Here is a 15,007-nt window from a genome sequence, read left to right on the forward strand (position 1 = left end):
AAAGAAATGGATCCAAAATGTAAGTCGACAGACCTTACAGTCCTGATAAATGTTACAAGATTTATACAGTTTCTATCCAATGATATTTTTTACAATGGAATGTGACAAAAGTGAGATGATGTCATATATGTGTTAACAAATGTCAGTCTATGACACTCCTCTACAAAGCTGTAGTTAGATACATGTTCATATGTCTGTAAACAGTGACTGACAGGAAATGAAACAATATATACATGTACATCCTGCGTGCAAGTCAATTGTGTACCAGTACCAAAACATTTAATAATTTCATAAAATATTTAATAATTTTATAAAACATCTGCATCTATGTACATAAAAACTTTGGTACAACTTAAAGCTCAGATTCAGGATAAACTGTATGTAAATATTTACCATTAATAATTTACAACCCATGGGTCAAATCACAAAGAGATCCATCCCTTGTGTGAAATCACAAAGAGATCCATTCATGTACATGAATAATTTGCAACAAAATTCACTATTTTAATAGTGAAAACACAAGAGCATATAAACTCAGCACCAACATGAAGAATTTGACTTTTGTTTGTTTTCATACAATAAATATACTTTCACGCACTCAACTAAGTACTCCATGAAGTGATTACAAGTGTGTGTCTGTGAAGATGGTCTGTTCTTTGGTGATGCTGTAAGATGGGGCGTTCAGGCTGTCAAGGTCTTCATCATACTGTAAAACAAACACATTACATGCATGTAGTTTATAACTCGCATATACAAAAGTGTTAAACCATAGTATGTTTATAGCAAGTTTTATGAGCATAGAACAGATTCACAGAACAGGTGTTATATACAAAAGTGTTAAACCATAGTATGTTTATAGCAAGTTTTATGAGCATAGAACAGATTCACAGAATAGGTGTTAAGATAGGTAACTTGCCTGTTCACCAATCTAATTTTGAAATAAATATCGTTTAAAATCAACAGATTCTAGGGTTGAAAATTGGTGAAGAACCACTTCTTGAGAAAATTTTGTAAACCTGGTTAAAGCTTGAAGCCTGTGAACCAGTAAATAAAAAAAATCTTGAATAAATGTGACAATGAGTCCACTTTGATGGATTGCTGTTTCCTTCTGCTATAACAGAAGCAATTTATAACACAGAACTGACTCCAGCTGAAACATTCCAGTGAATCAGTTTGGCCATATAGTAATAATGTACATGTGTTTTTGATGAATCAGTGATATTTATTTGATTAATTGGTAGTTTATGCCATACATATACTCAAGAATATTTGACATTGATAATGCTCAGCATTATGGTTAGCAGAAACCGCAGACGCCCATGACCATCTGCAGCTAGGCTGCTGGCAAACCGAACCAATGCTAGTCATGAATGGGAAAGACTTTAATATTTAAATTTTGAGCCTTGATATATCATAAGGGATTACAAAAGACATCTCTCCAACTGATCTGACCTGAATGTCTTACCTAGAAGAAATATATTGTATGATTATGAGGCCCACAGAACAGTTTCTACAAGTATTCTGCCACTAAGGTATTTTCTGAAATAGCATGTATGCAGTAAGTGTGTGAAATCTCACCAGTCCACTATCCTGGGGTTTCCCCCAGGAAATATCGTCGTCCTCATACTTTGATGTTTTGGAAATATTATCAAAGGTCAGGTCAAGGTCATCAGATTCCAAGGTTAAAGGTCGCATGGTGGGGTTTGTGAAGGCCGGGTTGATGACACCAAACTCTGCCTGTGTGGTCCGAGCTTCACTTCTAGGCCGAGCTGGAAAATCCTGCAAATTCAAGTCATATTCTCTTAATTATATTGATACGGTTGACTTGAAAGTCACACATGTTGATGATGGACTTATATTCTCCTCACATTTGATGAATAGACAAGCAGTAAACAGAGACTTCATTTTCCTATCAAAACAGACATCAACAAACATAGAATAGTGATTTTTTTTTTACTCCAACATATGTGGTTTTAAGTTTATAAGGTGGACAGGTACAGTAAGCATCTAGTATAGGCCTTCTACATGTGTTTTTTGACATTTGCCATGATAAAATTTCAGATCAGATGAGTAAACAAGTTACACTATCAGTGGACACAATATTGTTACTTGGTCACTGTTTACTTTATTAATTATATTTCATTATATACGTTCATTATTATTGCCATTCAATCTTTCTCACAGAGTCAGGTACAATATACCATGAGAATCTGATCTGGTTTTACACATAACTGTATCATTACTTACATCAGCCACAACACTGCCACTGTACGGATCATGGCTGAAGTCATAGTCGGCTTTCTTCTGGCGTGCCTCTAATGGGAGCCTCTCCCTGACATAGGGGCGGGGGCGTGTCATGCGCTTGATGCAGAAGGCAAGGACGATGAAGAGGAGGAGGAGAGCGATGACACACATGAGGATAATGAACCAGACTTCCTGGTAGACGGGTGGGTCACCTGTCTGTCCTCCTGTTACTGGTGGCGTCTGGGTGGCTGCAACAACACAATACAGAACTTACAGCTACAGTACGATTTACTAATGTGCATAATTTTTACCAACAGAGTGTGTATTCTTCATCAAAGCATGGGTTATATCAATATATCAAATTTCCTACGATTAGTAATGCAATGTGTAGAAACTTGGAGTAATTAATTGTAATTCTTCAAACTTATCGCATTTTTGCAAGGTGTTTATTCAAGGTTATTCTAAGGACATTATTCTATGTTGACTGATAAAATTATGCTTTGTCAGTCCCTGAAACTGGCCAATTCAACCATTTTAGTTTTAAAAATGTGCATAAGTTTCACTGATAGTTTCCCTTTCATATGCAAAAAGGTTGAGGAATTAAGGTAGTCCCAAGTAGAAAAAAAAAACAGCTTTCATTCCAGAAAAACAGGGATGAATTTATATGCTACAGTCATAATACATTGGTTATCAGGTACTGAGTTCATAAATGCAAATCTGACCAAAACTCAGCATGCTTACATAATATACTTATCTATGTAAGCTTATTTCCACTATTATCTGTACATGATAAAGTGAGAACTGCCAAACTAAGTCATACTCGATTCAGTGTACATGTAGTTTCAATCTTGTCCACATTTGAACATAAATTTATATTTGTATGAATTCTTCCACCATCTATAACTAGTCCCAACCACCCTTAATAACTTTCTTGTTCCATAAACTGATATACATGTACATCATTACAATAACACAGAAAGATCTGTTAATTTAAATAGACCATTCTAGAAAAGTAACCTATGGTACTACTTATCTCATGTATGCGTGCCTCGTGAATGGAATAAATTATCAACACAAATCAGGACTCTTGACTTCTACATCTCTATTTAAGTCAAAACTTAAATCTGAACTCCTGTAACAGTTGCCTATTACATAGTGTTCCCTCTGTAACATATATGAATCATGCACATGCATTTCGTTTTGTTTTATATTTCTTTAAAGAAAAAAAAAACTTTACTACAGTATATGATTTGTCATCAGCATAATTTAATAACTGCGTTAGGATAGAGCAAGCTCTGTGGAACTTCATTCTAGCCCAAACTGCCATATATCAGTACACCTCTGTAGGATATACATGGTATATATTTGGTATGGTGAATCAAAAAAATGAAAACAAAAAAGTAAAACAGTAGCTGCTCACCTATGTTATCCACAGCGTTAGGGTCAAAGATGATGTCAGGTGATGTGGCTGTACCAGTCTCTGTCTTCGCAACTATCTTGAATTTTATCGCTGCAAGAAAAAATTTTCAAATTACTTTTACCATTTATGAAAATGGATGAGTGTGGTTTGAACAAAATATTTATGCTCGCTCAGGAAATTTGATAATAATGCATGTATAATGACATCTCTCTACATGTACTAGACAGAAAAGTGGCTTCTTATGACTGTTTTCAGTCACCACAGCAGGTCAAAGTCTTGGTCAATTAAGCTGGTTTGGAGAAATATATCGAAATCAAGGTGAAAAAACTGATATCCACACAAAATGAGGACAAAACATAAAATTCCAAAGGGAATAAAACAAAAAAGACTGACAAATTCTGCAGATTTCATCATTGGTATGACACTCTGACATGTGACTACGTACTGGCATCTCTGAGCGTCCTCTCCACACTGTAGACAGACAGGATACCTTCCATGACCTTTTGGTCATCTTTGGTCAGCGTGTAACTCTGTAGCTGGCTGTTCAGGCGGAATGATGAGGTCCAGTCAATGACGGCACGTGTTCCATTCTTACTTAACTTTGGCAATTTGTAATAAGCAGGAGCTGTAAGTTATAAAGTAAGCGAGTTAGCAGATATATGTAACCATCTAATTGAAGAATTACTAAATATCACCTAAAGCTTGCTGTTTAAAATGCACTTCAAAAGGACATTCAAAAAAACCTTAAAATAATATGCCTGATGCCAAGTTTTTCAAATAACAAACTTCATAAAAAACCTCAGTGGCACTAAAATGTGAATGAATCAGTCCAAATCAAGTAAAATGTGTCACTTGAAAAATGCTAAGCATTAGGTGAAATACAGTAATTTTGGTGGTGTGAACTTACTGTCCCAGTCTTAAATCTTATATAACTAAATTTCTTTGACTTCATAAGCCACAAAATCACAAACACTTTGTTTGAACATTCAGTTGATCAGACAAATATGGAGAATAAAGTTCATCATCTTCCATGGATCTGGAATGTCACAAGAAATGCTGTAAGGATGGTCATGTAATGGAATGGTTCAACTGGAATAAACATTTGCACAACTATATAATAATATGAAAGAATGAATTTTCCATCATCATCCATGGGGTTGCATATGCATATGCTTATTTAGGGAAATTGCTCAGGTCAACGCCAAGGCAATATTGTTGATCATAAGATTCTGATAATTAAACTGGAATGATAAAAACCCAAACTCCTCAGTCTACAGAGGCAACCACAATTAAATGCATACCTGCTGTTTTTGTCTGCGTGTTGACCCAGCGTGCAAAGTCGCCCAGGCCCTGGTTGTTCTCCACACGGACCTGGAAATCGTACGTGGTGTAAGGCACTAAGTCCGTGGCTGTGAACTCAAGGTTAAGCCCCGAGTAAATCTGTACAGCATCTTCTGTGACACAGGGCTGGAGAAATACCTGGGCGGAGCGGGGACATCCAGGGCGCTGATACACCAGGTACCTGTGGATTTATAAACAGGTAAACTCAATGACTAATTGATTGTTGTGGTCAGTTCTTTGCTCAATGGTATGGTAGCAATACTGGCTTATGTTACTTACATCCACTCTAGTATTTTGTGAAACGGCTGAGGATACACACAGCAGAAATATTATTTTGTGCACTAAATAAATATGCCAGTAGATTCATCAGCTAACCAAACCACTGTGCCACCGATTAATTCATATGCAGACAAACTCATACTATGTTGTAAAATTCACTGATTTCAGCAATTTTACAAAAGCTCCTTTATCCATTATCTAATATAAATAAATGTTTATATATCTTGATCTAAAATGACACCAGAAACCATCTAATATCAGCTTGCATTGTAAGAATATGTACATATATATGAATGTTTTTAAATTTGTCCCCAAAGTAATAAATATGTCCCATGTCTAAGATTAATGTCTGATTCAAAATTCTACTTAAAGTGGAATAGTTCTGTTTGTGTGGTTATTACCATAGTAACTTGACAGGTGAGTTCAATATATACTCCATACAATAACCTGACCAGCATAACCTACCTGCTGATTGGTCCATTTGGGAATTTGGGTGGGACCCATGACAGCTTAACAGAAGTTGAGGTTACTTCTCCAATGATGATTGGGTCCAGACCTGTGGGAGTGGACTCAGTTGTCCTGGTTACCACGGCATCACTAAGGGTACAGCCAGGCCTTGTGCAGACCTCAGCTTGGATGAGGTAGGTGGAGTAGGGTAACAGAGGGTTGCTATCCCCAGCCGTTTGTACCAAAGAAGTGGCCGAACCACGGCTTCTCTGCAAGGTTAAATTATGGTTTATACTGTTAATAATAATAATATCTGAATTTTGGTGGCAGATCTTGATATAACCCGAAGCAACTTCACACACTGATTTAAATACTACTACAGTATAATTTTCAAATTTCTTTACAGTTCTTCAGACTTATGTTATAAAATGTAAAATTTTTCATGCCGAATGTAAACCTTTAAATTCTGGTGCAGAGAAATATGTACATACAAAACATTTATGCGGATGTAGCTAATTTTGAACAACTAAAGCAATCATATACATCTACATATATACTAATGAATAGATCAGATAACTGTAAAGGTACATGATGAATTTGTTACTCAAAACTGGTCAGTAAATATTTGGTTTAGTACAAAAGTTGGCCTCATTTAATACAATTACCAAAAAGTTTCAAGCTGACTGAAAACATACATCATATACATGTATACACATGCACTTCTATCAATTTTGAGAATGATGGCATCTGTACTATCATACTGACCACTGTCCCATTGACCCGCACGTTGTACTCCACAATGACCCCATTAGGCTGAGCAGGAGGACTCATCCGAACAGTCACAGTTCTAGAGGTCACATTCTGTCAAAAATGTCAGCAATCATTACACATGTGACTACTGTGTTAAGACTCAGTTACTGTACTGCTAATCACAACCAAAATTAGGTGCAGTCAGGCTATATAAAGGCACATGTATGTAGAGGTCAAGTCAACCTGACAGATGTTTAGAATGTGAATGTATATGTAGTTGTTACAAAATCTGCACTTTTATGGTGAATTTTTTACCTTTTCTCACACTGAAGTAATTATTTAAAAATATTTTCAGGGGTTTTGTTTTGAGTAAGAGCGAAACAAACTGCTTTAGAGATTTAAAGTGAAGCCACAGATAATTCAAGGTCACTTCAGACTAACCAGTATTTCAGGGGTGGGTACTCCCAGGGGTGGGGCCTCCTTAGTAAACACCTCTCTCCACAGGCTAGAGGTGGAGTCAACATGGTTATATGCTGTAACCATGTAACGGTAGAATGTGTAGGGTCGCACAAGTGGGTCACTGTCAAAATACTCCAGTCTGCTCCCGTTGAATACCTGGGTGACTTCTCCATACTGATTCCCACCTACAACAGAGAGACATGAAACTCATCCATTTATCAATGGTTTTGATATTTTAATTAATGTTTGTGTTTTAATTTTGAGTTTGTGTTAGCATGTCTAATTCTGTTGTTAAGCTTGGGTTTTGGGTAATACCCAACCGAGAGAGGAATCTGTTTGTATACACGTACAGGTACATTCATTGTGCAAACAAGGAGTGCTAAGCTTTAGGTACCCTTATGGAATGACAAGGTGAAAATGTTAACAAAAAGGTAATCCAAAACAAGGAATAATTTCTTTATAAAATTATTTAGAATCCTTTGTTAAATAAATAAATTTCTACATTATTATACATATTCTTATACTTTACTGATAAAAATTCGACTTACTTGTAACAATTTTCTATTCCTTGGGTATGGTAAACCAACACTTTATTACATATATATTATACAGATGTATATACATGTATATAGCCACAACAATCCATTACCACTTTACTTTAATATAGAGCAAAAACCTACCTGTGTCACTTTTAGTCAGAGGTTGTCTACGAACCACGTAGTGAGTTATCTCCCCATTCGGGTTGTCAGGTGGTGCCCATCTGAGTCTAACTCCGTTGTGTCTCCCACTGAAGTCTGCGGAGGCGGTGAGTTGAGGTGGGCTCTGGTTCTCAGGGGCAGCCTCGAGTGTGCGGGTGGTGGCAGGCGCACTCAGCTCACATCCACGGTTTGTACACACCTGCACTCGGAATGTGTAATCTGTCCACGGCTGCAGACTTGGCACCACATACATAAGGCGGTCTATTGGCCCTGAGTATTTCACCTCATTTCCCTGGTAGAGGGTGTAGTTATGCAGGTCACCATTTGCTGTCTCTGGGGCTGTCCAGGACGCCTGAATGGAGTAGGCCGTCAGGGGAACTAACTCTGGTGGCTGGATTCCTGACGGGGAGGAGCTATAAGTCTCTGCTATGGCTGAAGGACTTGTCACCGAGCCCTCGCTATTGGAGGCTGTTACAGTATATGAATACTTGACACCTGCATTTAAGTTATAGTCTGTGTATGCGGTGCGCAGGATACCAGCAATGGCCAGGCTTTCTGTGTACACCAGACTGTTGTTTCGGCGTACGTCATACGAGGTAATCACCCCATTTGGATTCTGCGGAGGGCTCCATGACACCTCAATTGAAGCTGAGCTAAGCACCCGTAATAGAGGCTGATTCATGCCTGTGGGTGGGGCACCTAGAGGTCGTTCCTGCACAGGGGCACTGTCTGTGCATCCCCCATTAGTGCACGCCGTCAGCCTGTACTCATACTCCTGGTGGGGGGTCAAGCCTCCTGAGGTAAACTCTAGTAATAACCCTCTGTACTCCAACTGCCCATCCCGTGTGAGCTGATACTCAGTTATCTCCCCATTAGCAATCTCTGGCTGTTGCCATGTGGCCTTGATTGCTGTGGAATTGATTGCCTGCAAAGCAGGGGGTAGAGTGAGAAGTGGTGCCGTTTCTTTGGTTCTCAGCACCGTGGGAAGACTCTGCGTACAACCGCCGCTAGTGCATGCCGTCACAGTGTAGCTGTACACGGTGTACGCCTGTAAGTTTGTGTCTGTAAACTGCAGCTGATCTGAGGGAGTGAAGCTCCATGGAGGCACACTATCATTTCTCTGAAGCCGGTAACTCAAGAGGACTCCATTTATCTGGTCAGGGGGCAACCAGGTTATAAACAGCGAGTGCACATCATTTGTTACATAATTCACTGTAGGAGGCCGCATGCCTGTGGGTGGAGCTTCATCTGTATCAACAGTTACCCATGGACTGTCTGAAGATCCTATGGAATTGTAAGCTTTGATTTTGTATTGGTACTTTGTGTTTGGCCTCAAGCCAGAATCCACAAACTCATAAGTATCTCTGTCTGTGTCCGTGGTCTTATACACAACGATGGCTTCTGAAGCTTGTCGTTTCCGTCGCCTAGCAACAGTTCGTCTCAGCACCTCGTAGGACAGAATCTTGCCGTTCGGATTCAGAGGTTTGGACCAGGTGAGAACTACATTTGTGGAATTGACAGCACCAAGACTTGGGGGCTGCTGTGCCTCAGGGAGGATTTCTGCAGTTCTGAACCTCTGAGCGGGCGTCTGAGTGCAGCCTGCATTTGTACACGCCCCTAGGCGCACAGAGTACTCTGTGTAAGGCTGCAGACGCCGAAACTCGAACTCTCTGTTCAGGCCCTGGTAGACAGCCACCTCACTGTCACCCTCATACACTCTGTATGTGGTAATGACCCCATTAGGTTGGGCTGGCATACCCCACCGCAGGATGACAGCCTCTCCATTTGTCATTTTTTCCACAACGAAACTGCCCAGCCCTGATGGTGATGCCTCTCCAGTCTGAATGGACACCCAGTTGCTGACGGCACTACCAGCACTGTTATTGGCTGCCACACGCACATCGTAGCGAGTGAACGGCTGTAGACCACTGATCACAGCTGACCGCAGACTTCCATCAACTGTTACCACAGTGATGGGATTAATTATTGTTGGGTCATTGGAAAGATGTGTATAGTGGATGTCATACATGCGGATGAGGCCATTGGGGCTTCTGGGTTCAGTCCATGACACCTGCATGCCATAGGCCCCCATCACATTGACGACAGGATCCTGTATTCCTATAGGGGGCGCCTCCAGTGTACGGACTTTGGACCAGACACTCTCCACTTGACCTGCGCCATTTATGGCTGTGACCTTATACTCATACTGTGAGAAAGGTTGAAGGTCATTGCCGGCATGCCTGAAGCTGAATGTGGTATTGTCCACCTGGTTGATGAGAATATCTGTGGTGGTTCCGACAGCTCGCTGGTGAATCCGGTACTGTCGTATCACACCGTTAGGTTTAGCAGGTACTTCCCAGGAAATATCCACCACGTCTGGTCCTAGTGCTATTACAACAGGCGGTGCCTGACCTGTAGGAGTGTCCTCTGCCGTAATGGCCTTGAGGTCAGGTCCTGTGCCACACCCATTGGCCACGCCCTGTAGACACACCCGGATTCTCACTGAGTACTCTGTGTAAGGCTGGAGTCCTCCTACCACTGTGGACAGAGCCAGGCCCACCGCTTTTTCAATCTCCGTTTTAGATCCTCCATTTATGAGAACCCGGTATTGATCTATTTCTCGCTGTGTCTGGTCGCGAGTGATGTTCTGCAGGTCATCCCAAGTCACCGAGATGGACTGGGGACCCAGCACAGTCACAGTCTTTGGTGGAGGAATGTTGATAGGCGTGATTATTGGCATGTCAATCACTGTCAAGGAGCTGTTGCTTGCTCCTCCACCATTCGTAGCCTCTAAGGCCAAAAACTGTATGTTGCTCCAGGGATCAGAGATGACTGAGTAGTCATGAGGGTTGTGGCATCACCTGAATATCCCACAACAGTCTTCCCCGATGTAGTGCGGAACAGCTTGTACCCCATGATTTCCCCATTGACAATTCCTGGGGAGACCAGTAAAGCTGCACAACTGTTGAGCTGATGATCAGAAACCTAGGAGCCTTCACACCTGGACAGGGCAAAAAGAGTGTTAACTTGAAAAATGCTTTACTATATCAAAGCTAACAGATCACATCAGCAAATATTCACTGATGACCACTGCGCTACACAAATTGAAAACCCATATAATAATAAACTATCTAACTTATAATGGAAAGAATGTTTGTATGTCCTTGTCTGTCCTTTCTCCACAAAAATTTATCTGATCAAATTCACACTGGTGCGGTGCACTGCTGAAGACCCAAGGAAACACTGAGTGAAGCATTCATAATACTATGCAACCTTTCCATAGCTGTGCTTCTGTGCAAAGTAAGTGCAGGCCATTTACATTATGTGACAAATATGAATTGTTTAGAACTGGCACTGCACTACTTCTTACAATATAGGTTATATTCTTTCTTTAGAATGGTACAAAATGGAATTTTGTTGCAAAATTGTCACTGTTCTTTCACACTTTTCTCTTGACTAGTAACACCAAAATAGTTAATAGAATAATGGAAATAAACAATAAAATGCAGTGCTTCTATCTTTTGTGAAGAGTATCAGGTCAAACTAGACTGTTTATGTGTGTATAAATGTAGATTCACTAATTGGTGTTGTCCAAATCCAAAGCTTTTTTCTGACCGAAGGATTTGTCCCCTAAATCTCTCCATTTGACAGCAATATGTGACGACAAACCTTGAGGTCTGGCCTGTAGAGTGACAGCAGTAACATTGGTGCTGTCAGTACAGCCTGCCCTGGTACACACGCGTATGGCAAAGCTATATTCCGTAAATGGCACCAAGCCTAAAACGAGAAACAGCGTCACAATTTGTATTAATATTAAATGCAATTAAGTTCACATTTAGGTACATGGACATGTAGTATTTCTAATAAGAGAAGCAGGTTAGAGTAAACCTCACTTAGCTCTATGACTGAGACATTTATCTATTTGATTTGGGCCATAGGATGAAGCTCTTGACAATAAGCCACAAGCTTTAGCCTCTCACACTGTTTAAAGAAATGACAACAAATACTGTAACCTTATATTTATTTTGGATGAGTTATGCAAACAGCCACAATCACGATTTTCTGATGTACAATGCAACTCTAAATCAATTTTAAATCTGAAATTCTTATGGGGCCATGAGTTACACCATGTAAAGACACCAGCAATATGATGTCGCGTCACATGTACGTAACGCTCATATGACTGAAAAGACAAAACAGGGTTTGAGTGATGTCCCCAGTCCGCAGTAACAGCTGCATTCTTGGGTTATAGAGCCCATGCCTTAATAGTTGAAAACTGATAACATGCTGGCACTTTCGATTTTTGAACTGCCATTTGCTTTTTAAACTATATATAGGATACTTTATAGATGCATATTTTTTTTGTACATATGGTCTAGTGTTATCTCTTTTTTAAGGGCTGATATTAGACTCTTGTGAGGTTGTGAAACATACCACATTTATCACTTGCCCTCTTTACTTACCTCTAATCACATGCTCAAGTCCAGTGGTATTGAAAACTGGCCCAGCATCATCCATCAGAACACTGTACTGTGTAATGAGGCCATTGGACACGGCAGGGGGAGACCACTCCAGCTGGATGGTTGTTGCACTCAGGACAGAAACTCTTGGAGGAAGAATGTTTTCAGGCGGGGCTTGGGCTGTTGCCACGAAGATCTGGATGAAAAAGCAACAGTTTCGTTTTGTTTGGTGTGAAAGGGTTTCAACATGAAATCAATTTACTTGCGTGTACACTGAAGAATTTAATGCATGGTTATAAAGGACATCATTAATTTTAAAAAAAACACAGTAGAACTACAACAAACTTACAGATATGTGTACCAATGTAAATTAATACAAAGTACACAATCAAGAAAATTCACAAACAAGAATTTATTCATACCCTGTTTGATTAGTATTTCATTCCACACTCAGGAATATATGTATTCACCACATCAACATTTAGTTTTATTTGAAAACCCCACATCTCTGATCAGAAACTTTACCCCATGCCTTATGCTTTATAACAGTATAATTTTACACAATTTTTTCATTCATGATGTAATATCATTAAATTTCAGTTTGTTCCTAATGTGTATACATGTACTTAGCCACTGCAATCTGACTTACCGGATTACTCTGTGTACAGCCCACCACAGTGCAGGCAGATAGAACATAGGCGTAGGACCTATAGGGTAATATTGTGTTATCATCATTGAACTGGAGGTTCAGTCCTCGGTACATTTCCTGCCCATCACGAGTTAGTGTGTAACGAATTATCTCCCCTGAAAGCACAAAGCCAAGGCAAATAATATCACATGCTCAACACTCAGAAGTCAGCTCATTCTGATAAAGTTGCACAAACACTGGTACCGGTAACCTATAAACAAATGTTTCACCATATTTTTGATTCCTTTATTCGATGTTGTTAATACAACTGAACCACAGCAGTTTATACTTGGGGATAAAAGTACTAGGCAAAGCTGAAGCAACTGATTAAGTTGGTCACCTTTTGAATAAAATATTTTAATATGGATCAGACAAAATAATGCCGTCAAAATGAAAAAAAATAAGTAGATATGATGAAAAGTTTAACATGTTATGTACATGCACTATATTTGAACTGTCAAAAAAAAAAAAGCATTAAGCCAATATAGATCACAGTGTATAATGTTTATATCATACTGACCATTTGGCTGGGCTGGTTCTCTCCATGTGAGATATATGATATACAGCCTGTCTGGGTAGACTTTATACATGGGCGGGGCAAGCCCCTGGGGGACAGACTGTAAAGTGACGGCGCTGGAGAAATCGCTCTGGGTTCTCCCTGCACTGTTTGTGACCGTGATGGAATACTTGTACTGTGTGAAGGGGGATAGGCCACGGTCTGGAGAGAAAACAAGAGAGAAAACACTGATATGAGTTTGACAGTGCTTACATATGACTATTACATTCACTGGCATAAAGTATACAAGAAGGTACATAATGTAATTTAAGATAGTCATCCCAGTTTCCATGCTCAAAAGTCTATAAAAGGCAGTTATAGATGATAATGTTCCAACCTTATCTTGACAGAGGCTCAAAGAAAAACCCTACAAAATACACGTATTTCAAACAAACCTGTGTAGGAGAGTCCCAGCCCTGTGTAAATGATCTGTTTATTCACCTCACAGTCACCAGTATTGCTCTCCTCAGCAGGGGCACTGTCTGGTACAACCCTGGGAAGTGGCTTGTACAAGGCTGCACACCTTGTTAACACGATCAAAGTCACACTGATCACAGAAGGCCGAGTTTGTCTGAGAGATGGGACACAGGGTTCCACTTCCACACCCTGGGGGAAAAAATTAAAACAGGTGTTATAAAAAAAATGACCACTTTTATTTATTTACCACTGTAATATTGCAATATTCAAGGGTTTTTCAATATGATTGCTTTCAATTATCTGTGGAGGAAACCGGAGTGCCATAAGCCACATATGTTTGGCAAGTTATTGATAAACTTTTCCACATGTGATATACAGATATGCAAACCAGATCACTATTGCTGTGTTTGTGTACCTCTTACGGTTACAATAGCTTACACATCTTACCTGTCCCCTGCTCTGTCTTGTCAGCACACACCTGGACAGCTGGGTTATATCCCTTATGATTACAACAGCTCAGACCAACTGAGACAACCTCAAGGCCACAACATTTCTGGTTACTAGATGCCTTCATACTACTGTTACTGTATGGGTGCACCTGAAATTAGTGTATAAGTCGTATATAAGTATTTAATACAAATATGAACGCTGAGATAAAATCAGATAATGAGAGCACATGAATAATAACATAAGATTATAAAGAATGATGCAATGAAGAACTTTCAAGGAAAAAAGACCAAAAATACACAGCCATTAAACTAGAAAAGTTTTTAATAATAACAGTCTAAATATAGAGATTTTGAAACCAACTGAAATATCAAAACTGTTTACTGACTGAGCCAAAGTGTGACATGACCAACCTGATGAATGTAACCTATTTCTACATTGTTGTTTCATATCCTTCCCGCTAGTTTTACATGAAAATTAGATGTTTTTAAGCAAACCTGTGACAAAAGAACACAAGCACCAATCATCAAAGAGCCACTTACTTTGGCAACCCCTGTGGCCGTCACACAACATAGGTTCCGGTCTTCCTGTATGTAGTCTGACCCACAGCACTGGTAGCCTGACCCCGGGGTGTACGCCTGACCATGTGTGAGGTTCCCACAGCAGGTTCTCTCCTCACTGACAACCTCACCCCCACAACACTGCTGACCATAACGGTTGTTCAAGGAGCCTGAGTTATAACAGGTACAGTAAACAGTACACAATCTATACATTTCAAATCAGCGAAATAATGTTGCTCTA

General features: G+C 39.8%; 1 protein-coding gene across 1 annotated transcript in view; it reads right to left on the bottom strand.

Moving 5' to 3' along the window:
• Positions 1-485: 485 nt before the first annotated feature.
• LOC135466977 (usherin-like) overlaps positions 486-15,007 on the bottom strand; it is a 65,365-nt gene continuing 50,843 nt past the window's right edge. Inside the window, 20 exon segments of the mRNA XM_064744731.1 lie at positions 486-706; positions 1,579-1,779; positions 2,248-2,492; positions 3,665-3,754; positions 4,110-4,289; positions 4,966-5,186; positions 5,750-6,000; positions 6,497-6,592; positions 6,923-7,125; positions 7,621-10,435; positions 10,438-10,583; positions 10,586-10,639; positions 11,308-11,415; positions 12,102-12,294; positions 12,748-12,902; positions 13,307-13,504; positions 13,738-13,856; positions 13,858-13,948; positions 14,207-14,357; positions 14,749-14,936. Coding sequence (XP_064600801.1) covers positions 623-706; positions 1,579-1,779; positions 2,248-2,492; positions 3,665-3,754; positions 4,110-4,289; positions 4,966-5,186; positions 5,750-6,000; positions 6,497-6,592; positions 6,923-7,125; positions 7,621-10,435; positions 10,438-10,583; positions 10,586-10,639; positions 11,308-11,415; positions 12,102-12,294; positions 12,748-12,902; positions 13,307-13,504; positions 13,738-13,856; positions 13,858-13,948; positions 14,207-14,357; positions 14,749-14,936 — 5,789 coding nt within the window. The 3' untranslated portion in view covers positions 486-622.

The sequence above is a fragment of the Liolophura sinensis genome, chromosome 6 (assembly GCF_032854445.1).
Source record: "Liolophura sinensis isolate JHLJ2023 chromosome 6, CUHK_Ljap_v2, whole genome shotgun sequence".
Lineage (NCBI taxonomy): Eukaryota > Metazoa > Mollusca > Polyplacophora > Chitonida > Chitonidae > Liolophura > Liolophura sinensis.